Source organism: Lacerta agilis, chromosome 12 (assembly GCF_009819535.1).
Source record: "Lacerta agilis isolate rLacAgi1 chromosome 12, rLacAgi1.pri, whole genome shotgun sequence".
Lineage (NCBI taxonomy): Eukaryota > Metazoa > Chordata > Lepidosauria > Squamata > Lacertidae > Lacerta > Lacerta agilis.
The window spans coordinates 12,225,276-12,249,320 of NC_046323.1; the positions used below are offsets into that span (position 1 = coordinate 12,225,276).

Below are 24,045 nucleotides of genomic sequence, written 5' to 3' on the forward strand. Positions count from 1 at the left end.
GCCAATTGTTTTAACACACACTTAAAAAAAAAAAGATCTATAACAAAATAGACTAAGGAATCAAATGCAGAAAAGAGCAGGAGAAAAGCCGCATTAAATCTGTAGAAGGCTAAGAGGTGAGAGGAAAGTGAAGGAAAATGCACTCAGATTCAGTCACAAGTGAAGGTTTAATATCAGCTGAAAATTGGTTTTGCAGAACATTAGACAGTGGTTTTATTCCCACAAATGCAATTTGGCATGCGTTCCAGTTGAAAATGCAGGCACTGGCACTACAGTTGGGTGGCATTCTTGCAATTACGATGGTAGCTGACTTTTTTTTTGCAATTAGGGAAAGTAATGGGGAAATATACTTGAAAGTGTGGGATAACCGAACGATTAGTGGGAAGATGCATAAACACCACATAAGCAAATCCGGATGAATGCTCATTGCTGTATCACCTCCCCACAAACAGATTGGAATGAATGATCAATAAGTACCTGGATATAGTACAACCTTCACATAAGCATATCAGGATGAATGCTCAATGAAGAGCTTGTCTGGAAGAGCCCCATGTCAGGCAAACCTTTGAGGATTTCTATTTCACTACACATGATTCCTCACAATTCCTTACCATCTGTTACCCTGATTTACACGGCCCTTTTGCTCCATAGCCAATTGTCCCAACTCTTGCAAACAAGTGGGTGCTAATGTGTTCAGGCAAACCAGAAGAGTTTTCACTCTTTCCAGAGCTCAGCACTCAGTCTTCTGTATCTGTTAGGCCATGCCTTGCAGCCCCTATAAGAGATTTCCACTTCTACCTTCTCCTGCAGCTTTGCTCTCTTTCAAGCAGAGAAGCAGTACTCCGACACTCCATTCAACTTAGCAGTGTTGACAGTGGATTCTAAAATGCAGTCATCTTGCTTCACATAAAATGGGATCTCTCCTTCACTAGATACCTCCCATGTGGCCAATGTGAGCCAATTGCATGAGAACTACTAGAGAACTCTCTAGAATTCAGTTACCGACCAATCAAATTTAAACACACAGTACAGTGGTACCTTGGTTCTCCAACGCCTTGGTACTCAAACAACTTGGAACCCAAACACTGCAAACCTATAAGTGTGGCAGTTTTGCAAACATTTTTGGAAGTCAAACATGCTCTGCTTTGAGTGTTACACTTCAGATTTGAGTGTTATGCTTCTGTTTTGAGAATTGCACTTCTGTTTTCACTGCCACACTTCCGTTTTGAGTGCCACACTTCCGTTTTGAGTGTTATGCTGGGGTCTGTCTGTTTTTGCTATTTATTTAGCGTTTTTGTTTTAGTGGCTTTTTTGTTTTTGTGACTGTGTGGAACCCAGTTCAGCTACTGATTGTGTGACTGCAGTACATTGTTTATTGCTTTCATTTTATGGATCAATGGTCTCGTTAGATAGTAAAATTCATGTTAAATTGCTGTTTTAGGAGTTGTTTTTAAAAGTCTGGAACTGATTAATCCATTTTGCATTACTTTCTATGGGAAAGCGCGCCTTGGTTTTGGAACGGACTTCCGGAACGGATTAAGTTTGAGAACCAAGGTACTGTTAGGATTCTTGCTCCGTGTCTGCAGTCATGAGATTGTTGTCTATCACATGACGGTGTATGTTTTCATTCCAGAGTGTGGGAAGTGACGGAGACAGGATGTTTTGTGTTACTATGTTCCAGAATGTAGGACTATTGTCCTTAGCTCCTTTTTTCTCATCAGACAGCAAAGAAAGAAGTCAGAAACTCCAAGTGTATTATACGTAAATAGATTAGCAAAAATGCTGTGCTAATGAGTTTGTTATGCGAACCACCAATACTCTGCAGGATCCCTAAGTGTGCTGATGCTTCTTGGTATCAGTTGCTGTGAAGTTTGGGCTGAAAAAAGCTTTTGAAGCTCCCAAACGGCAGACCAGGAGGGAGAGAACTTGCCAGTTGGACATGTGTCTCTACCAGTGTCCTACATGAGAACAGGACAATCCTAACAGGTACCACTGTAATGCATGCAAGCATTTGCGATTTCAGTGAATTAAAACACTATACTTAACAGGGCACCTTAGCAGCAAATGGGGAATTGGCATGTCCAGAACACTGCTTGCTTGCCTGCAGCAGTGTATGTGGGTTGTAAATCAGAGCAATAGATTGTGAAGGGATCAGGTGCTGTGAGCTTTGGGTATCTTGGAAACATACCCATGAAATAAAATTTGCCGAAGTTGCTTGGATCTTGCTCACTCAGTCTCTTTCATTATTTTTTTTTAAACCTCTTGAGTGTTTTCCTGAAGCAGAGTGGGTAGCCACAACAGGTAAAGGTTACAGTTAATGGATTTTTGAGGGCCAATTGCTCCAGGGAGTCTTGTTCACCCAGAGGTTGTCCTTTGCAGTTTTATATTGCCAAAGCCCCAGGGGTTGAGGACTCTTAATAGTGTGATATTAAACCATCCTCTAATACGGTCTTTGTGATGCTCAGAACCTACGATGAACTAGTAATAGCCGACTCAGCAGATGAGGCTGTATCACTTGCCCCCCAAAGCACAGGAAACCTTAAGAGGGTGCTGACCGTGAAGCAAAGTGAAAAGTTGCAAAATTTGCATAAAGTGGAGCTGAGCCAAAATTTATCACTTTGCAGAGTTTCCTTCGTTATTCACGGTTTTTTGGGTGGCAGCAATCATTTCCTTCCAATGCTCAGGGAAGTCACTAGGTGTGGGGGCACCGTCAAGAAGGGCAGTGTGGTGGGCAGGCTGCCAGTGCAGTGGTTGCTGCTGCTGACCTTTGCAGTGGCAGCACACACACACACCATTTTGAGGGGGTATGGGAGCTGTGCTACTATCACTCTTAATGCTGAGCCCCAGAGAAACTGTTAGAAAATTTCTTCTTGCCCAGAGGAATTGGGTGAAATGGTCCTCCTGATTTCTGTGCTTGCAAATGAAGTAGGGAATTTCAAGAGACCCGATGGAAACAGCTGCGGCATAAACAGAACAACATGGCATTTTATTTTTATTTTATTTTAATTTGTATTTAATTCGCAAGGGTGCCATTTGCAAAATGGGAAGAGGAAATGCTGGCGTTAGGAATTTCAGATAAAGCATGGTCACAGATCACTGGTATAAACAGAAAAAAGCATGATATTTACAGGTTAATATTTTACAAGGCAATTCATCTACTAGGGCAAAAGCACACCTGCAATGCGTGTTCTGCAAATATTTTAACCCCGCCCCCTTTTTTCTTTAGATCTTTTGTAGGGTTTGTTTTGTCATGGAAGTGTTGCGGGGAGAAGATAGGAATGCAGCCCTGGCACACATTCAGGCAACCTTAACCATCCTTCCTCCCAACATCTGGTATATAGGCAGAAGAAAATGGCATGAGGCTATGTCAGCCATACTTCATTATAATCCCTTTGCAGTACCAACTGATTGTAAGGAAGAGGGTCTAATTTTGAAACAGACAAAAATGCTGCAGTTGATTGAAGAAGCAAACAAGCAGAAAACTGGTGCAAAAAGAGGCAAACTTCTTGGGGGATTTTAGAAACCTTTCCCCCCATTCTCAGAGCACCTTTGTCACACTGAAAATGTTTGCTGGAGACCATCTGATTCAGCCCCAACATTGATTTTAAAAATTCCTTACAAGGTTCCTTCTTTGCATGACAGAAGTAAATCAAAGTGAAGTGTTTTCTCCTCCCTTCATCCCATATTATCCCTGTACCTCACATCTCATGCCTTTCCTTGCATATCATTTTGAAACGTGGCTGAAATGCAGGCTTTTGAACACCCCAATTTCTCCCAGTGGAGTACTTAAGTATGCACGCATGCGATCAGCAACCATAATCCAGCAGTTTTCGAGGCAATGATTATTGAGCTCAAAGTGTCAATACTGCTGTAGGAATCAATCAAAAATCTCCTGATTTCACCTGGAGATGGTAAGAGTACTATTTGTCTCAAATAAGAAGATAGCAAAATGGCATACATTATTCCCGTGTCTCCATGCTACTCATTGCCCTATCCCTATGGCACGATGCCTGCTTCCATCTGAACAGTGCCCTGTTTATTGATTTCTGATGATCCAAGTAAAACCATTCTTCTATGTCACACGGAGGCATCTTCAGAAGCCTTCAGCTGGTCTTCAAAATAGAGGAGCTGATCTACTTCAAAACAGTCACTTGCCCGAGACACCATTTTTTCCAGGTATTCTCTGATTTCATTTTCACTTGCATTCTGTCGTCTTGCTCGTTGCAGGAATTCATAAACTTTTTCAAAGGTTTCTGTTCCCAGTTTCTGAATGGCTGACCTGTCAACAGAAAACGAACGCCAGCAAGTGAGCTGGATTATAAATAACGTATAGAAGTCCATCATTTACTATGATTGGACAGATATTGTATCTGGCAACTTTCTATAGAACTTGAACAAAATGGTGTGTGTGTGTGTGTGCGTGCACACACACACACACACACACACACACACAGAATACTAATGCATGCACAACACACACACAACATTGACAAAATATCACAAATATCACAACACACACACAACATTGACAAAATATTGACATCTGATTCAGTAAGATATTTTTATCACAACACCAGCTCCTACATGCATATTTACAGCCCCTGGATTTTATAAAAAGGCAATGAACAATTTTTATGGAGTAAGTAGATAGCACAGCCATGCTTCATAAATCACCCTTTAGACACCTACCAAAAGAGAGGAAGACTGTAGTTCACCACAAAGTGGAAATGGCATTTGTCTTCTGAAAATAGAATCTTCTCTCTTTTAAAATCTAATACAGTGGTACCTTGGTTTAAGAACAGTCCTGCTTACAAACGATTCAGTTTACAAACTCCCCATAACCAGAAGCAGTGTTCCGGTTTGTGAATTTTACCTCTGCCTACAAACGGAAACCAAATGGTGGAAGGGCACTGGTGGCAGGAGGCCTCATTAGGGAAAGCGCGCCTTTGTTTAAGAACGGATTTGGTTTAAGAATGGACTTCAGGAACGGATTAAGTTCGTAAACCAAGGTACTACTGTATATGCATGCTTCATTAATGAAAATTATACTTGTGCTGTCCTAATAGGACAGACGGTTTTAGCTGAAGAGAGCGAGACCCCCATCTCAATTCAGTGTACAGAAGGCAAAAAGATACACTTCAGTGACCAAATCTAGCACCAGTAGTTGGCACCCTCAGGTAAGAAGGCCCAAGAACCCTAGCAGGTTCCACCATTCTTACATAAGCCCTATTACAGTGGAACCTCAACTTACATCCTCCTCTTCTCACAGATGTTCCAAGTTGCAGTCATGGCAAACCTGGAAGTAAACACAGGGTTTGCTGCAATTTGCGCATGTGCGGAAGTGGCTTCTGCCATCTGCACATGTGCACAAGCGACTGCCGCCGTCTAAGCATGTGCAGAAGTGCGCTACCGCCACCGAATGCGCACATGCACAACGGCGCCCCTACTAGCGTCCGGTTTTGCCCAGCGGATGGGCCTCCGGAACAGATTATGATTCTAAATAGAGGTTGTACTGTAATTTAATGTTTAAAAAATCGGGGCCAGGTTCTGAGAGGCAAATTGTGTCACGTGGCTGGAGCCACTGCCATGCTACTTCTCCCAAAATACTTCTGGGCATTGATAACATTACCCTGCAATTGCACTATGTTGAGAACCAGAGGCAACGTGGACAAAGATGGCGGCACCTCCGGCCTCATGGCACAACATTGGTCCTCTAAGTGCAGGGCAGTGCTACGAGGAGCTGCCAGTGCTGTTGATCCTCCAAGGAAGGGTGGTGTATAAACTTTATTATTAATAACAACAATAATAATACCACCCCTCCAGGGGCTGATCGTGGATTGTGTGCCCTACAGCTCCCCAAAGGTGAGGCACCCCTGGTATATAGCCTGTATAAGCCATTTGCTCCTGAGAAATCTCTGTGTGGGACAAGAAGCTACAGTTAGACCTGGATATGGAACAACTGGTTGGTTCAAAATTGGGAAAGGAGTACGACAAGGCTGTATATTGTCTACCTGCTTATTTAACTTATATGCAGAATTCATCATGCGAAAGGCTGGACTGGACTGAATGAATTCCAAACCGGAATTAAGATTGCCGGAAGAATTATCAACAACCTCAGATATGCTGATGACACAACCTTGATGGCAGAAAGTGAGGAGGAATTAAAGAACTTTTCAATGAAGGTGAAAGAGGAGAACACAAAATATGGTCTGAAGCTCAACATCAAAAAAACTCAGATCATGGCCACTAGTCCCATCACCTCCTGGCAAATAGAAGAGGAAGAAATGGAGGCAGTGAGAGAGTTTACTTTCTTGGGTTCCATGATCACTGCAGATGGTGACAGCTGTCATGAAATTAAGACGCCTGCTTCTTGGGAGAAAAGCAATGACAAACCTAGACAGCATCTTAAAAAGCAGAGACATTACCTTGCCGACAAAGGTCTGTATAATTAAAACTATGGTTTTCCCAGTAGTGAGGTATGGAAGTGAGAGCTGGACCATAAAGAAGGCTGATTGTTGAAGAATTGATGCTTTTGAATTATGGTGCTGGAGGAGACTCTTGAGAGTCCCATGGACTGCAAGGAGATCAAACCTATCCATTCTGAAGGAATCAGCCCTGAGTGCTCACTGGAAGGACAGATCCTGAAGCTGAGGCTCCAATACTTTGGCCACCTCATGAGAAGAGAAGACTCCCTGGAAAAGACCCTGATGTTGGGAAAGAGTGAGGGCACAAGGAGAAGGGGACGACAGAGGATGAGATGGTTGGACAGTGTTCTCGAAGCTACCATGAGTTTGACCAAACTGCGGAAGGCAGGAGTGCCTGGCGTGCTCTGGTCCATGGGGTCACAAAGAGTCAGACATGACTAAACAACAACAAGCCATTTACTCTTTTCTGACCCGCAACATAAATGCCTAGCTATTTTTTAAGAACAGAACAAGGGGAAGGCAAAGAAAACTGCTCCCTCTTCTGAAGTTTACACGCACACTCCAAACCCATTCCTGAAAAATACATGTTTAGAAGTATAATTTTCTACCAAGGATAAAAAAGATTTGCTGTCAAATCAATTACATATTACAGTGGAATAATAATGCAGAACACCAGAATAATAACCTGAGGTTGAAAGGATGTTTATATGTTTGATAGACAGCAATGATGACTGTTAATCTGTGCCTTCAGAGCAAACATGAATAAGTGTGTTGAAATAAACTGTGGATTGTTCTGCTGGGATTCCCACTTCAGCCACGGAGTAAGGTTGATTTGATCCCCCCCCCCATTCTAGTTCCTGATGGTAGATCTCTATTCCACCCAACCCCACTTGTTCCTGATGTAGATCTTCACTCAACCCTTTCCCCCTGGTGGTGGGAGGCACCATTTTGGGGTTTGCCTCAGGTGCCAAAATGTCTTGGCCAGTCCTGATAACATAGCCACATATATTTGACTCTCAGTTAATACTCAGGGTGGATCTACACCCAGGGGGGGGGGGAGCTATAAATAAGTCATAAATTAAATCGTTATAACGAAAGGAGAGAAAAAAACCTAGGTAAAAACCGCATAGAATAGTTTTGTGCTCTACAGCGCCGTCCGGTGTTGCATGTTTATAACACATTTAAAACACTGTGGTTTTTTTGACTAATGTAGTTGAGTCCTCGGTAGTCACTAAGGATTCCAGTTCAATGGAAGTATCAGCTGGGAATGTCAAAAGTGGCAACTAATGGTGGCAGTTATTAAGAAGGGGGGCAAATGCTACAACACTCTTAAATGAATGTCATAACTTAAAATGGATGCTAGTTCTTCAAGATTATGTGCATCTTAAATCAAAAGCCATACAGTGACCACAAGAACACATGAAACTGGAAACTGCCAGAAGGAAGATACTGGCCCAAAAGTACTTTTGCAATTTTGATACTTATTTGTAATCAGTTAGATGAATTCAATGGTAGTCAAATGCTACAAACTGTATCTAAGTCATACACAGCGTATAACTGTTGAAATCAGTAGATTTTTTTGCGAATGCAATTTTTTAAAGATTATAATCAAACAAATTACTGATACGTATCAGTTTCAATGTATTCTGAGGGAAGGATGCATACTTTGTCAGAATGGTTCTTTAAAATATAGGATATGGTAATAATATATATGTTAACTTACTGCATTTAAGCAAGGCAAAATGTGATGTAAGAGAACAACTTGTTGAGAAATGGATCGTTTTTATTTCTTTTTGGAATGAGAAATTTGGAGATTATGTAAGGCCATAATCTGAATTTTATTTATTGTGTTCAGACAGAATGCAATATTGATTTAACTTTATTTCTTTAAGATTAAACCTTTTTAAAAACCATTTATTTATTTAAATAGACTTTAAGTTAGCAAAGTCCATTGATAGGTATATTCTGAGTATGAATTAGTTGGATACAGTTCTCACTTAGGAATTTATTTGTGTGGTGAGGCCCTGTGACCACCCTAATCCCTTAGGTGCAAATAACTAGACAACACACAGCATATTGAGTTTTGGAATCAAATAAGGCCACAGCTTTATTGGTTACGGATGTGAATGGTTTGGCCATAGGCATTGAGGTAAGTGATGGCACATGTCACTCCTGTCCTTCCACTGGGAGTATCTCTAAGGATGAAGCCGGTGGCAGCTATGACCTATGTCAAATCAGGGCATCCCCTAAGCAGTCCCTGTTGGAGGAGTGGTATGGCCCTAGTCCCCATCTGGGTATTCAAGTGCCACTACTGATCAGTTGGCACCGCGCCCAGGTAACACTCCCTGGATTCCTGCTGCCATTAGCCAATTTTGTGGTAGGATTATGATCTGGCTAGCAATAGGCCAGTTTGCAGGGAAGACACCATGCCTGCCCACAAAGCCACCCGCCCGAAGAGGGCAAACAGACTTAAGTGACACTATGAAATTTGCTTATAGAAAGAGGAGAACATACGTAAAAGTGATTTATTTGAATGTGGTTATTGGAAAGATTTTATGCCCCAAGAACTGGTTGGGGGGGGGGGTTCTCACTGAAATCAATAGCAAACCAACCTTTGAGCTCAACAGGACCACATTGAAGCTATTTAGAAAGTCTCAACATTATTCTAAGCACTCACATGGACTATGTACAGCTTTGCTGCGGAAAGGTAGACTTTTTCTTAGCTAGCTGTCAGCTAATCTTAAAGATCATGCCGTGCTCAATCAATTACTTCAACATGACCTTTCTTTCTGAATTTTTAAGAGACATGGGCATTTGATGCCAACGTCATAGGCCTAAGGGTCTTATATACATAATCCTCCTGGATCCCAAACAATAAGAAACATGGCCATTCAGGGTGGAAGAACAAAAATATCACAAAATGCCTTTCTTTTGCAGCTTCTGAAAGACAATTTTACTTAGACTCAGCAGGTAATGATGATGCCTTGTGCCTGATCCTGGTGCGCTGCTGAGTGGAAGACACTGGGGGCTGAGCGAGAAGCAGTCACTGCTGTGCTGCAAAATTTTAATTTACTTACATTCTGGTCCATGAAAGCTTTTCCATTGTACCCATCTACATGTTCTTGAATATTTAAACTGCACTATAAAGTTCACTGCCATTAAACTCTGAGCTTACTGCATGTATTCTTAGGTTTTTCTTTGTAAAAAGAACACGAGACGCCATGTATTTAGAGTCATTTTCTTCCCTTTCTTTTGATTCCATCACTGAAAGAGAATGGTATAAATGCCTAAGCCGATTGTGCATGTTCTGTTGTTCTGTAGTCAGGCACACGAGTCCCAAGAATGAAGTTCAGTTCCCATTAATCAGCCAGGAGGCTGCCAACAGCAGTTTAGTGGACTCAGCTAATGTTGGCTCCCAATGGCTATTGCGTGTCAAGGCCCCGAGCCCTGCCCCATTTGTTGAATAATAAAACACATGGACACCAGTATTTTAGGTTAATCGGCTAATTAAGGCCACAACCTTACTGGTTACGGAATGTGAGTGGTATTGGCTTAGGCATTGGAATTGAACCGACTATATCTGACTCCTGCCCACCATGCAGGTAGTCCAGTAAGGGTCAACCACCAGTAGGGGAAGCAGGAACCAAGAGGGAGATCCCCCGGCCCCCGTGGCTGCTTAAATATTGTAAGCCATGCCCCCCGGTCAACTGGAATGGTCAGCCGGGGGTAGTGATGTGGCCGGGACTCCCCTATCATGCGGGGGCACTGCCATGCCCCTGCTGTGCACGGGGAGAGCGTGTGGCCTGCCCGCAACACCGCCCCACAGGGAAGTGGAGCAGCCTTATGCCAATGGTTCTGAAAGGCTTTTAAACGTGTCTCACAGATTTAGAGAGACAGATGTTGAACACAACACTCTCCCCCACGGTGTTCACAGCTGGGGGAAAGGGATTAGGATCTGTGGAGGTGCCTGGCCGAGAGCAGTCCCGTTGGTGGTGAGGCTCTGCCATGGCAGATGCCCCAGCTGTGGGCAAAAACTACTCTCACCAGCAGTAGCAAGCACGAAGCTTGGGGTGGGACACTGGTAGCTTGGACTCCACTCCATAGCACACCACTTCTGCAATACATCCATCACTCTACTTCTCCCCAACAGGATTGCTCTGCCTAGCTGCAGTTCTATTCAGTGCCCCTTCCAACAAATATTAAAATACATTAAAATATCGCAGATTAAGAACTTCCCTAAACAGGGCTGCCTTCAGGTATTTTCTAAATGTCAGGTAGTTGTTTATCTCTTTGACCTCTGATGGGAGGGCATTCCACAGGACGGGCACTACTACCGAGAAGGCCCTCTGCCTGGTGCCCTGTAACCTCACTTCTTGCAATGAGGGAACCGCCAGAAAACCCTCGGTGCTGGATCTCAGTGTCTGGGGTGAACGATGGGGGTGGAGAAGCTCCTTCAGGTATACAGGACCGAGGCCGTTTAGCAATGGTGCCCACCTGAGAGGTGCCAGAACCGAGATTTGGTGAGTTATGGCTGGGGAAAAAAGCCCTGGTCCTATTCCTACTTACTTGGGGAAAAGGTTAACTGAACTCAATGGAGCCTGCTTCTGAATAGACATGTATAGGATTCCACACAGTTGGTATTTAACTCCGAGTACGCTTGTTAAGATATATAAGACTGACTCAAATAAGTGCTGGAGATGCAAAGAGGTGGAGGGAACATTTTTTCATATATGGTGGACTTGTTTAAAAGTACTTTCCCCAAAAAAACCCCAGAGTCCTTTCTGTTGGGCATAATTCAGAATGAAATTCCCAGGAGTCAAAAAAGGTTATTTATGTATGCTACTACTGCAGGCCATGTTTTGTTAGCCCAAAAATGGAAAACGAGCGAAGAAGAATGACAACTTAAGTTGACAGAATATGCACAACTTGCAGACTTAACATACAGAATAAGAGAACAAGAAGAACATACATTTAGAGAAGATTGGAAAATGTTTATTGAATATATGGGAAATACTTGTGTACAGCTGAAAACGCTGGCAGCATTAAGATAAATTCAACAGTATAAATAAGTTTTGATGGATGCAATAATGGAATACTGAGTGGCACAGGTTTTGTAAAATATGCAGGGATTTATGATATGTAAATGAACCATGGAAAGAGAAAGAGAAGAAGGGAAGTCACTGATATTTTAAGGATAGAAAATGAGTATTTTAAATTGCAAAACAGAAAATTTAATAAAAATTATATAGAAAAGATGGAGGATTGCACACAGTCAAAGAGAGCAGGAAACCTTAAAAGCAGAGTTTTGGACATGACTATGTAAAGCTGATTGATCAGATTTGCACTGAGATAATAACACAAAAGGATAAAATTACCACTTTAGAGACAGGCAGAGACCGACGAGATGATGTCTCACTTCAAAAGAAATGACAGATACTGTGCAAATAAGAGAGAAAACATCCTGAAGTAATACGTAACTGCTGCTGGAAAAGATGTGGTTGTAATCTTAATATTCTGGAATGGAAGTTTTTTTTGTTGCTATTATATGCATGAAAAACTAGCATCTCTAAAAAGGCAACTTACTCCCTCATACTCCTCAGCTTGGTCGCAGCCGTGGTGCCGCTCAGCACTCCTGATCGTTCGGGTCCCAGCGGAGTCGCTCTGGTGACAGTCCCAGGGCCTACAGATCAATGCAGAGATGGACAACCTCATTCACCTTGCTCCCCTCAGCATCACTACAGATCCATAGCAGTATTCAAGGACAATCAAGAAAAGGCTAGCAATTCACCTTTGTCACAGGGAAGCATTGCCTTGATTAAAGACGAATTAGCTTATTAAATACACATTAAGGCAACTTGGCTCAGCAGGGACAGCGACGGTTTCAGTATGATAGCGCACACCAGATCTACACCATGTCTTGTAAAAGATGTTTTTGTGGGGGAAACTCTTATGACAGTAGGAGAAACTGCACAAAGAAGCAGATTTGGGTTTTTTTTTTCAGTTTTTCAAATTTCATCAAATCTGGAAAGCACAGCTGGAGAAGTAGCAGTCAGAGGAATTTTCTAGTAACTACAAAGATTGGTGAAGCTCCACTGGTGCATGAGGAGTGTGGGAAAAGCAGCTATGCTATAAGTAAGCTTTGACCAGTTAAATGGTTAAACCTAATCTTCCCATCATAGACTACCTTTAAAGACATACGTGTGTATGCTTAAGAGTCCAAATACGGATCAAAACCAACCTTAAGCTACATGATGATGTTTTTTTTAATCCACCATGGACATGATGTCTTAACTTAATGGCAAAATATAAAGAATATATATTTGCAGGATGTCTCACTATGATTTACGTTGTCTGCACACTCTTATTCTAGCAATGCCCCAATTATTTTTACCCCTATAATACTTCAGATTCCTTTAACGTGAGATGTTATTAAAGGCATCCTTCTCAGCTTTTCTGGAAAGTTGCACTAAATAACCCATTTCTTAAATTAGGTTTTTGCCTTCGTGCTGGCTATTGGGCCAACAAAGCCTGTTCCTGATTGCAACATTATTGCCCTCTCAAGTAACGTATGTATCTTGCACAAATAATTTAGCTCAGTTTATAACCTGGGGACCCAGGTGGCGCTGTGGGTTAAACCACAGAGTCTAGGGCTTGCCGATCAGAAGGTCGGCGGTTTGAATCCCTGGCACGGGGTGAGCTCCTGTTGCTCGGTCCCAGCTCCTGCCCACCTAGCAGTTTGAATGCATGTCAAAGTGCAAGTAGATAAATAGGGACCGCTTCGGGGGGGGAAGGTAAACGCCGTTTCCGTGCACTGCTCTGGTTCGCCAGAAGCGGCTTTGTCATGCTGGCCACATGACCCGGAAGCTGTCTGCGGACAAACGCCGGCTCCCTCGGCCTATAGAGCGAGATGAGCGCCGCAACCCCAGAGTTGGACACGACTGGACCTGATGGTCAGGGGTCCCTTTACCTTTACCTATAAAGTTAGAAACCAGCTCATTCATTGTTATGAAGCTTTACAGAGATGGGTTGCGTATGAAGTCTTGGAGCAGATTTCCACAAGCACCATGGAGATTTGGGTTGCGCTCTGTTCATAGACCCTGATTAGTTTCTGCAGCTCTTCCTTAACCCCTGCCCCCTTTTTGTCATATTGTAGCATTATTTTATAAAGCATATACATCAGAAATAGACTGTCACACATGTGCTTGCCTTTCTGTTCCCATCTCCCCTCTATGCAGAAAGTGCAGAGAAAACAGCACCTGAGCCTAGCATGCCACACCCTTTTGCACGTTGGATAGAGTTGCACGTGTTTTACTGTAACTGTTGGAACATATTAACAAACAGAAGGGTTCCTGGGCCACTTTTGCCATCTTGACAGTTAGTTATAGCCTTGGTAAGAGTGCTGCTGGATGCTGGTTTGCCCTTAAGTAGAAGTGACCTCTGGACAACAGGGAGAGACTGGAATCACTTTTCTCTTGGTGAAGGGAAGTTTGAATAGATGTACCAGGCTTCTGCAGAATGCTCAAAACATGGAATTGCTAGGCTTTACTTTCTGAGTCACTATTTGCTGAAAACTGGTTCAAAATTGGGAAAGGAGTACGACAAGGCTGTATATTGTCTCCCTGCTTATTTAATTTATATGCAGAATTCATCATGCAAAAGGCTGGACTGGATGAATCCCAAACCGGAATTAAGATTGCCGGAAAAAATATCAACAACCTCAGATATGCTGATGACACTACCTTGATGGCAGAAAGTGAGGAGGAATTAAAGAACCTTTTAATGAGGGTGAAAGAGGAGAGCGCAAAATATGGTCTGAAGCTCAACATAAAAAAAAACTAAGATCATGGCCACTGGTCCCATCACCTCCTGGCAAATAGAAGGGGAAGAAATGGAGGCAGTGAGAGATTTCACTTTTTTGGGTTCCACGATCACTGCAGATGGTGACAGCAGTCACGAAATTAGAAGACGCCTGCTTCTTGGGAGAAAAGCAATGACAAACCTAGACAGCATCTTAAAAAGCAAAGACATCACCTTGCCGACAAAGGTCCGTATAGTTAAAGCTATGGTTTTCCCAGTAGTAATGTACGGAAGTGAGAGCTGGACCATAAAGAAGGCTGGTCGCCGTAGAATTGATGCTTTTGAATTATGGTGCTGGAGGAGACTCTTGAGAGTCCCATGGACTGCAAGAAGATCAAACCTATCCATTCTGAAGGAAATCAGCCCTGAGTGCTCACTAGAAGGACAGATCCTGAAGTTGAGGCTCCAGTACTTTGGCCACCTCATGAGAAGAGAAGACTCCCTAGAAAAGACCCTGATGTTGGGAAAGATGGAGGGCACAAGGAGAAGGGGACGACAGAGGATGAGATGGTTGGACAGTGTTCTCGAAGCTACTAACATGAGTTTGGCCAAACTGCGAGAGGCAGTGAAGGATAGGCGTGCCTGGCGTGCTCTGGTCCATGGGGTCACGAAGAGTCGGACACGACTGAACGACTGAACAACAACAACAACAACAATTTGCTGAAAACACACCTAGGAGAGGAAGCTTAGCACTACCCCAGTATTTTGGACTTGGTTTAGTGCTTCCTATTGGCTTGGAGCTGGAGGAGCTTCACTGCTGTTTTCTGCTGGTTGGAATTCCTTATTGCAATGTACCCCAGTTGCTGTTGCAGCCTTTTTGCTGGAACATACATCCTAGGAGTGTGTGTTGCTGAATGACTGCTGTTTAGACATCCAAACTGGAGTCCCAGGTTTCCTGGGTGGAGGCATGAGCCAGAACTCAATAAAAGAAGAATATTCCCTAGACACTGAACCTAGCCCCAGACATCGACCCAAGCGTCACAACTTTCTAACCACATGAGCCTGCTGTATTGCTGGTGTGTTAATACTGCTTTTATAGTAACTGCTGGCAGCTAAATCTGTGAGCTTTTCCTGCACAGATTCAAAAGCTGATTCAACAGCAACATTTCTTCAGAAGTACACTTTGGGTAGCACAGATTTGTTCTCAAAGAACACTGGGGACGACAAAATGTTTTTGATCAGCTTGAGATGTTTCATCAGCAAAATGAAGGCCAAAAATAGTTCTTGCTTAATACTGCAAAACTCTTTCCAATTCATGTAAATTCATACTATCGTGGAGACATTATGTGACTATAACCTTCATTGTGCATTGCCTCTGCACTCTGCTTGCAAGATCACTTTTGAAAACGTTTATGTATAGTAAAATTAGTGGGGACAAGAAAAGCTTCTACACAAAGAATTGCATCCCATTGTTACATAACTTGAGCACTGTAGAAGATACAAAAACAGTCACATTGGGCCATTCATTATAGCTACATTGCATCGTTTTGCAACTTGCAATCCATAAATGTTTAATGAACATTAGCATTCATTAATGTTAATGAACTGAACATTGATCTTTTTAAATTCCACCAACTGCTTTACGCACATGACACAAAACAGCGCAAGCACACCATTTAAGCCTCCCACACACCAAATGCAATGTTCCTTTTGTTTGAAGGCTGTTCTTATCAGCTAATACACGGATAAATCATAAATGAAGTGCGGGAGGGTGAGGATGGGGGTTTAACGCTAGAAAATCAAACTTTAGCATGTGGCATGCTAAACTTAAGCACCAGTCCAATGTCGCAACCTGCGGTGTCAGAAAATAACTACATATTTAATATGTGTGATGGCTCACCATGTGTACAGGTTGCTGGCATATCAAAAATTTGTAGCCCAAAAAGGAGTATGTTTGCGCTTTAATAGGAGGCTGTGATTCTCACTGGCAAGTAGAATGCTTTAACTTTTACATACAAAAGTCCAGAAGTTTGGAAATGTTATTTTGAGAGAGAGATGCTGTCTGACCAATAATATGACATCTGAAGCAAAATAGGCTTTTTAACTATGTAGAAAGATCGTAATGAAAATGCTTTAAAGTATTTTAGAGAAAGGATACAGATCTCCAGGAAGCAGCATTGATTGGTCTTAGCACTCCCCACTATGTCACAAACACATTGTTCAGTTAACAGAAAACAAGATATCCCTCGATGCTACATTGGTATTGTTTATTTATATCCTGCCTAACCTTCAATGAGCTCTTCCCTCCCCTCTATTTTTTTCCCTAACAACCTTGTGTGGTAGATCAGGCTGTGAGAGAGTGACTGGCACAGTCACCCAGAGAGCTTCATGGCTTAGCAAGAATTTGAACCTGGCTCTCTCTTGTCCTAGTCTGACACTCCAGCCCACGGTTAAATAATGTGATGCACTCCAGATGTTGAGTATACTACAGTTCCAATCATCCCAGACTGTTGGCCAACAACATCTGGATCACACCACCAGGGCCGGCCCACCCATAGGGCAAGGTGAAGCAACTGCCTCAGGCAGCAGGATCTATAGGGGCAGCGGTGCCTGGTGTAGATCTTTCTTCCCTCCCTGCCTTGTTCCTGATTTAGATATTCACTCAGCCAGTGGCGTCGCTAGCCTCTGCACTGCTGGGGGCGGCGGCGGCGCAGAGGCACCCCCCTGGGGGAGGGGCACGACGCGTGCGTCGTGACGTCATCATGACGTCATGACGCACGTGTATGCAGAAGGGGATTTCCCCCTTCCCGAGGCTTTTTTTCGGCGGGGGGTGGTGACCAGCGAGGAGGGGGTGACAAGCGTGACACCCCCCCCTCGCTGGTCGGCCCCCCCCCCGCCGAAAAAAGCGGCGGAAAGGGGAAAAAGAAGCAGAGCTGCGCTTAAACGCGCCTGCTCTGCTTCCTTTCCAGGCTCCCCCCCCCCGCGGTTTTTTTCGGCGGGGGGTGGTGACCAGCGAGGAGGGGGTGACAAGCGTGACACCCCCCCCTCGCTGGTCGACCCCCCCGCCGAAAAAAAGCGGCGGAAGCACCCCATCCGTGTGCTGCTGCTCCCGGGGTGACGGAGGGAGCAGCGGCGCGTGGGAGTGGCGGGAGGGGCCGCCGCTTGTCACCCCCACCCGCCGCTGCTCACCCTGTCACTGGGGGCGTACCGCCCCCACCGCCCCTCCCCAGCGACGCCCCTGCACTCAGCCCTTCTTCCCTGGCAGGAAGAGGGGTGCCATTTTGTGGTTTGCTTCAGGTGCCAAAATGCCTTGGGTCACTCCGGGACAAGACATTAGCTACCCCTGTTCTAACTAGACTATGATTCAGTGTTCAGAGAGATACACTTGCACAAATATTTAACATGTGGCTACCAAAAACCCACTCCAGTTTCTTCTGTTGGTATCACATCTTTTCTTGGCTCCTGATGATGCAGTGTCTACATTGCAGGCCTAAAGCTGTAATTTCTTATTTAATTAAGTTATATAATGAAGTGGGCAATATACTCAGTTGGTGTTAAATGGCTACAAGCACCTTTTGCAGCTTTTTCATTTTGTGTATGAATGCTTTAACTCCCATGGGATTGTATGCAAATTAGTGGCAAATTGGAAACGGACACATTTCTTTTTCATTATCCAAAAAAATCCCCCCAAAACCAAATGAAAATAAAAGAAATTGGGACTTCCATAAAAATAAAAAGCAAATTAAACAGCAATATTTTAATTATTAATGTATTGATTTATATACCCCTTAATTTCCAAGGTGGCTTCTCACTCAATTTACTTTGTTTGTTTATCTATCTACTTGTTTAATATCTCCCTCTTGCCTACTTCCTATTTCTGATAGCTCTGGAGCCTTTGCATTTACAAAACTCCCAATTGCACACAAGAAATTCCACCCTCCAAATGTGCAATGCAAATGTGTACACATCAGCCGGATCAGAAAAGAACATGCTCAGTTTACCTCCACTTTTAAGCCTGGGCAGAAGTGGATTTGAGTTTGCTTAGAAACTCAAGTACCATCTGAGGTGGTATTAGGGCTTTTTCAGCTGGAACTGAGTTCCAGTACTTCTCAGGTGGGAGCCACTGCTGTTATAAGAGAACAAGGGAGGCATTCATGGTGAGTTCCAGCCCCTCTTTTTCTAGAAAAAATAGCACTGGGTGGATAGCATGTTGGAGCTAGGAAAGCCCACTCAAGGTCCAATAATGCTAAACTAGACTCATGATTTCCTCCTGCCCTTACATGTATATCCCATTTCTCTTTCATCACAGAACCAAATGTGGCATGTTTCTGTTTCCCAGAAATCACATCTAAGCACTGATCAGCCCCAGGCCTGATGTGCTTCTACAAGTTGGTGGCCTCATGACGCCTGGGAAGAATTTCTGAAAGGTGGTGCTTTGTCATGGATCTTAGGCAAGTCAATTCAAAAATCATGGGTTTTTTGGCATTTTTGTAAAAAAATTAAATTAAATTTAAAAAAACAGCTTTGGGGGGGGGCTGGTTTTTACTTTTTGAAATATGGCAAGCCTACTCATGTACTTTCAGTGAGGAAATAGCTTTTTGTAGCTAATTGAGGCATCCCATCTAGTGATATGACTGCACTGGCATGGATGAGAGGGATTAATGTCCATGTTGGCTCCATCCCCAACCTTTATATATTCAACCAAAGTTCTGAACAAAGCCTCTGTGCATAAAAGTTGTACAAGTGAAGGTTGTGTTCACAGCTTTGGATACACAGGTGGAGACTGGGAAGAGGACCAACAGGCATGTTTGTTTGTTTACATGCTGCTTTGAAACCGTCTGCTGATCATCTGATGCCATAGGTTGTCCTATAGCTTTGTTTCATCATTGCATGTAAAGTAGGTTCTACTCAGTATAAAAGGAGCTCTTAGCTGGCCTTGGTTCATACTCCATAAATATATCTATGAGGATAAAATGGAGCATGTGTTAATAAGGCCATCAACATCACAGCAATAATCCCCAATGGAATATAGGCAATTGCCAGCATATCTAAAGAAACTGAACCATGCAGCTTCCTAGAGGGATAGCTATGCCAGTCTCTTGTAGCAAAAGCAACAAAGTTTTGCTAATCTTGAATTAAAAATTGACACAATTATTATGGCATAAATTTTCACGGATTGCAGTCAACTTATTAAGTAAATACATTAAGTTAAATATATACAGTAAAATAATATATATATTAAGTAAAAATATACAGTGACTAAAAACACAGCTAAACAACATAGGCAGGAATTTAGGAGTTAAGTCCTGCACATTTAAATCTACACATGTTACAAATTTGTCTATGGGGAAATGTGGTATATTAAAAGAGAGTGATGGATCGTATCCAATCCCAAATTAATTCTAAATGAATTGACTTTAATGTTTTTTTCTTTCAAGGCAACATATGCTAATATCTATTGGAATCAATTGAGTATGACCTTAATGTGATGAAAGATAAATGGTAAAATTTTATTTTAATCAAGTTTTTCCTACTCATGAATCCAATTATTCTTTTTTTTAATGGTTACTTATGGTTTCTAATGTTACATTTTTAACTTGTTTGTCATGCACCACATACTAAATATAGAAGAGCCCAAAAAATGAAATAAATAAAAGAAATTCATAATAATACTAGTCTGAAATCAAATATTCCTTATGATCAGTATTCTTTCTGTTAAGCTTGCAGACTCAAAAAGATTCCAATGCTAGTTTTGGAGCTGAAGTTATTGGAAATGAGCTTTTCTTTCAAAGGAAGGACACTTATGTGTGGTGTGTAAAGGTTGACAGAAGAAGCACCATCTGTTTTTATGGGTCTTCTGAGTGTCGTGGAGAGAAAGAAAATTCAATTCAATATTCAGTTTTGCTATCAAACTGTTCCTAATTTGAGGGAATGGGCACATCATCTTACCTGGACAGCTGGTGTTTAGGATGTTCTCCATGTACCTGACCATTGCTTCAACATCACTGTCCTGTAGTCGGAAGGAAAACAAAGAGACCTTGGGCTTGGGAACATCACCATATGAGCAGTATTTGTTAGAGAGAGAGAGAAATGCTAAGAGGCAAATGTTACAATCACCAGAAATCACTGTACACCACTGTTCTAAATCTTTTGCCAGTCCTGAGAGAGAGGAGGAGAACATGGTCTATGCCAACAAATTTGTTTTGAGCCCTAGTCCATTGGTTCAGAAGAACTATGCCTCCTAGATATTGCACAGCAGATATTCATTCTGCTCAGGGGTTCGATACAAAAAAGATACCCCTGTGTTGCAAACTACAAGCAGGATATGAAAAAAGGATATGAAAAAAGGCAACACGTGGACCAAATAATGTAGGATTACACCGAAACAGTGTACTTATCCGGAATGCTGTCTTCGCTGCATATTATTTGACATTATAAAGAAATTTCGCTGCATATTTTTTGATATTAATAAGAAACATTTTGCCCTACATTATTTGGTCCATGTGTTGCCTTTTTCATATCCAGGGGTTCGATAAGCATTGTTTGGCTGCTCTAGGTAGTTAATATGGTCTTTCTGCACCAATATTATTTCTATGTTCACGCATAAATCTTGCTCTGCCCTGGTGCTATTAACATTGTCTATTCAGTTAAAGGAGAAATCAGTGCTTAACATACTGTGAAGGCCAGGGGCCACCACCACAGAAACAGATCTGAACTCCTTTTAGCCTCCAAAGGATGAACCAGAAGCTGAAGGGAATGAAAGAAAGGCAAGCAATCTCAAGGAAGATCGGGGACTTTTGTTTCACCACTCTTTCACCCAATTCTGGGTAAGCAGCCACTTCTAAATTGTGATTGTATGGAGAGAAAACTTTACACCCCCCCCCCCCCCAATAGCTCTAGCCTGTCTCATCACTGGTGATAATTTTTGGCTCAGGCTGCAGTGTTTTCAATTTACAAAGCTGAAAACAAGGGTTTGTTTGATGGTGAAGAATGGAGATTTAGAAGAAGGAAAAGATCAAATACGCTGACATAAGGGAAAGGTGATGAGACTGTCTTGTTTTATTGATAAGGTGCTAGATGTGAATGTGCCAGGGTTGTATAGCTCTCGCCTGATTGTATAGCTGCTTCATCCATTAATGACAGAGAAATTTATGTGTGTGCACTGGGTGGAAAACTAACAGGCACAAACAGTAGAATCAAATTCTGGCTGAGGTGTCAATAAAACCACATCCATTTCTCCCCTAATTTTTCTTGTCACAGAAATGTGAACCACAAAGACATGACAAAACGTGAACCGCGAAGGCTTGACAAAATGTCACTCTGCCCCAGCCTGGCTGCCAGTCCCGAATTTAACTCTGCATTGTTCAAAATTCTATTTTATATTGGATGCCTTTGGAAATACTGAATCGCAGCCAATCCTGTTCAAAACACAATTAGCTGCCACTCGCGATTATATAATTCCTTTTACACCCTACGTGGAAATCAAAGGAAAAGTTTGGATTAGGAAGGGGGAGGGAATACAAGTTGCAGTAATAAAAGTGAGGAACCATATGTACGTTGCAGCCTACATCGGGGAGTTTTCAAAACAGTGGTACCTTGGTTTACGAACTTAATTCGTTCCGGAAGTCCGTTCTTAAACCAAAGCATTCTTAAACCAAGGCGTGCTTTCCCGTAGCAACAGGGGACTCAATTTACACTCAGCAGGAAGTGGAACATGTTCTGTTTCCAAGGCAAAGTTCACAAACCAAAACACCTACTTCCGGGTTTGCAGCGTTGTTAATCCAAGGCACCACTGCATGTTTACTTAGTGCAATCTTAACAGTCTTATGTTCAACAGGCAGCTGAAAAGCAAGTGTGTACCTGCCGATTTGTTTGACACACAGTCTGTGATGTGACCATCTCTTCGACTTCTATCTCCTCCTCCTCCTCCTCCTCCTCCTCCTCCTCCTCCTCCTCACTTGTTTCTGAGCATGAATCGAATGCATCATTATAATACTCTTCTGCAATGACTGGATCTTCTGGAATCTCTGTAACAAAATAGAAACAATAAACGAAAACTTAAAAATCATTATCAAAAATTATTTAAAATATCACTTTAAAAAACCCATACAGATGAGTCAAAGTCTCTAGTGAGAAGCTTATAATGTAGAAGGAGGAATATATGAACTTGCGTGGAGGTTCTAGCACAGGGGTCGGCAACCTAAGGCCCATGGGCCACATGTGGCCCACAGGGGTCGCTTAACAGGCCCACAAGCTGCCCCTGAACTGAGCCGCCTGTTTGGCGAGTCCCTGCGCATTGCGCTGAACTGGCACAGCGCAGGAACTTGCTTCCATGGTGCTGGAATTTGCGTCTGCAGGAAATCGCGGCCGCACGTGCTCACGCGCAATCCGGCCCACAGAGGGATCTCCGCTGGAGTGAACTGGCCCAGGGGAGGTAAACCTTGCCGACCCCTGTTCTAGCAGCTGTCAAATACCCTAGAACTCTATATGATAAAACAGCGCCTGAAGGATATTGAACAGCAAAATAACCTGGCCATCATTAAGAAATTCAGTGCATGGTATATTCATCTTCCCCCCTCCTACCTGGACTCCCAGGCGGCATACCTGTCCAACTTAACTATCCCAAAATATAGACGAGCTTTTACGTTGGCCAGATTGGATATGCTACCTTCCGCTGTTCTTGAAGGCCGATTCTCAAAAACACCATTCCATAATCGACTCTGCCCCTGTGGAGTCGGTAATGTGGAGACTGTATCACATGTACTCCTGTCTTGCCCCTTATATAAAGACTTGAGGGAAGAGATCGTCATGCCGCTCATACTCGCCATTCCAGGCCGCTCGCCCGAGGACATACAGTGGTGCCTCGCTAGACGAAAATAATTCGTTCTGCGAGTGCTGCCGTATAGCGAATTTTTCGTCTTGCGAAGCACCAACGAGAGAATAGCGGTTTGACGAAAAAAAGAAAAAAAAAAATCGGAAATTTTTTCGTCTTGCGAGGCAAGCCCATTGAAAAATTCGTCTTGCGAGACAGCCTTCCGCTAGCGAATGCCTTTCGTCTAGCGAGTTTTTCGTCTAGCGAGGCATTCGTCTAGCGGGGTACCACTGTACTGTTTTTCCTCCTGGCAGACCAGAATACCCAGACAACGGAGAAGGTAGCCAGATTTGTTGAGAGGGCCATGAAATTGAGGGCTGCCAGCTGAATAACAGTGCCCCCTCATAATTAAGATCTCATTTATTCTTGTTTTAATTGTGCCGAATCCCGATTCAGCTCATTTTATTGGTTATATATGGTTTTATCAGTACTGTATCTGTAATATGTGTTTTGTTCTTTTTGTTTTTTGATGCAACGGCCTGTGGGCTATGCAAATAAATAAAGTTTGTTTCCTGTTGGTCATCCTCTTTCACAAAGCATGCAACTTCGAGATGGATGTACATGGAGTGATGAGGAAGATGACATATGCCTATCCAGCCCTATCAGTCAAATGAACCCTTGTGATCAGCATGGTGAGATGTGTAACAGTCAGCCCACCCTCCTGTTGAGGAGGAATATGAGTTTTTACATTGCACGTAACGTGTCCAGTGACATAAATAAAACCCCATGCTAAAAATGTAACTTTCAAGTGGTCGCCATGCAATCATCCTGAAATTATTTCCTTGCGGAAAGACTTTACACAGCAAAGCATGTTTTGTGCCCTATGGTGCCTGAAGATCTGTCTTTTCTTTTAGGTGTGTTTCTAACCTCTGTCTGCAATCAGACTTGGCATACACAGCGGAGTATTGCATTGCAGCTGCTCAGCTTAACTGGGTGATCACCTGCACATAC

The 24,045-nt window shown here is 42.9% G+C and overlaps 1 protein-coding gene across 1 annotated transcript in view; it reads right to left on the bottom strand.

The window, feature by feature from the left end:
- Positions 1–3,039: 3,039 nt before the first annotated feature.
- The window catches only part of NEK11 (NIMA related kinase 11), an 81,364-nt gene continuing 60,358 nt past the window's right edge, over positions 3,040–24,045 (bottom strand). Inside the window, exons 12-15 of the mRNA XM_033165450.1 lie at positions 22,083–22,249; positions 20,172–20,232; positions 12,009–12,105; positions 3,040–4,279 (exon numbers count right to left, since the gene is read on the bottom strand). Coding sequence (XP_033021341.1) covers positions 4,078–4,279; positions 12,009–12,105; positions 20,172–20,232; positions 22,083–22,249 — 527 coding nt within the window. The 3' untranslated portion in view covers positions 3,040–4,077. The remainder of the gene's footprint in view (positions 4,280–12,008; positions 12,106–20,171; positions 20,233–22,082; positions 22,250–24,045) is intronic.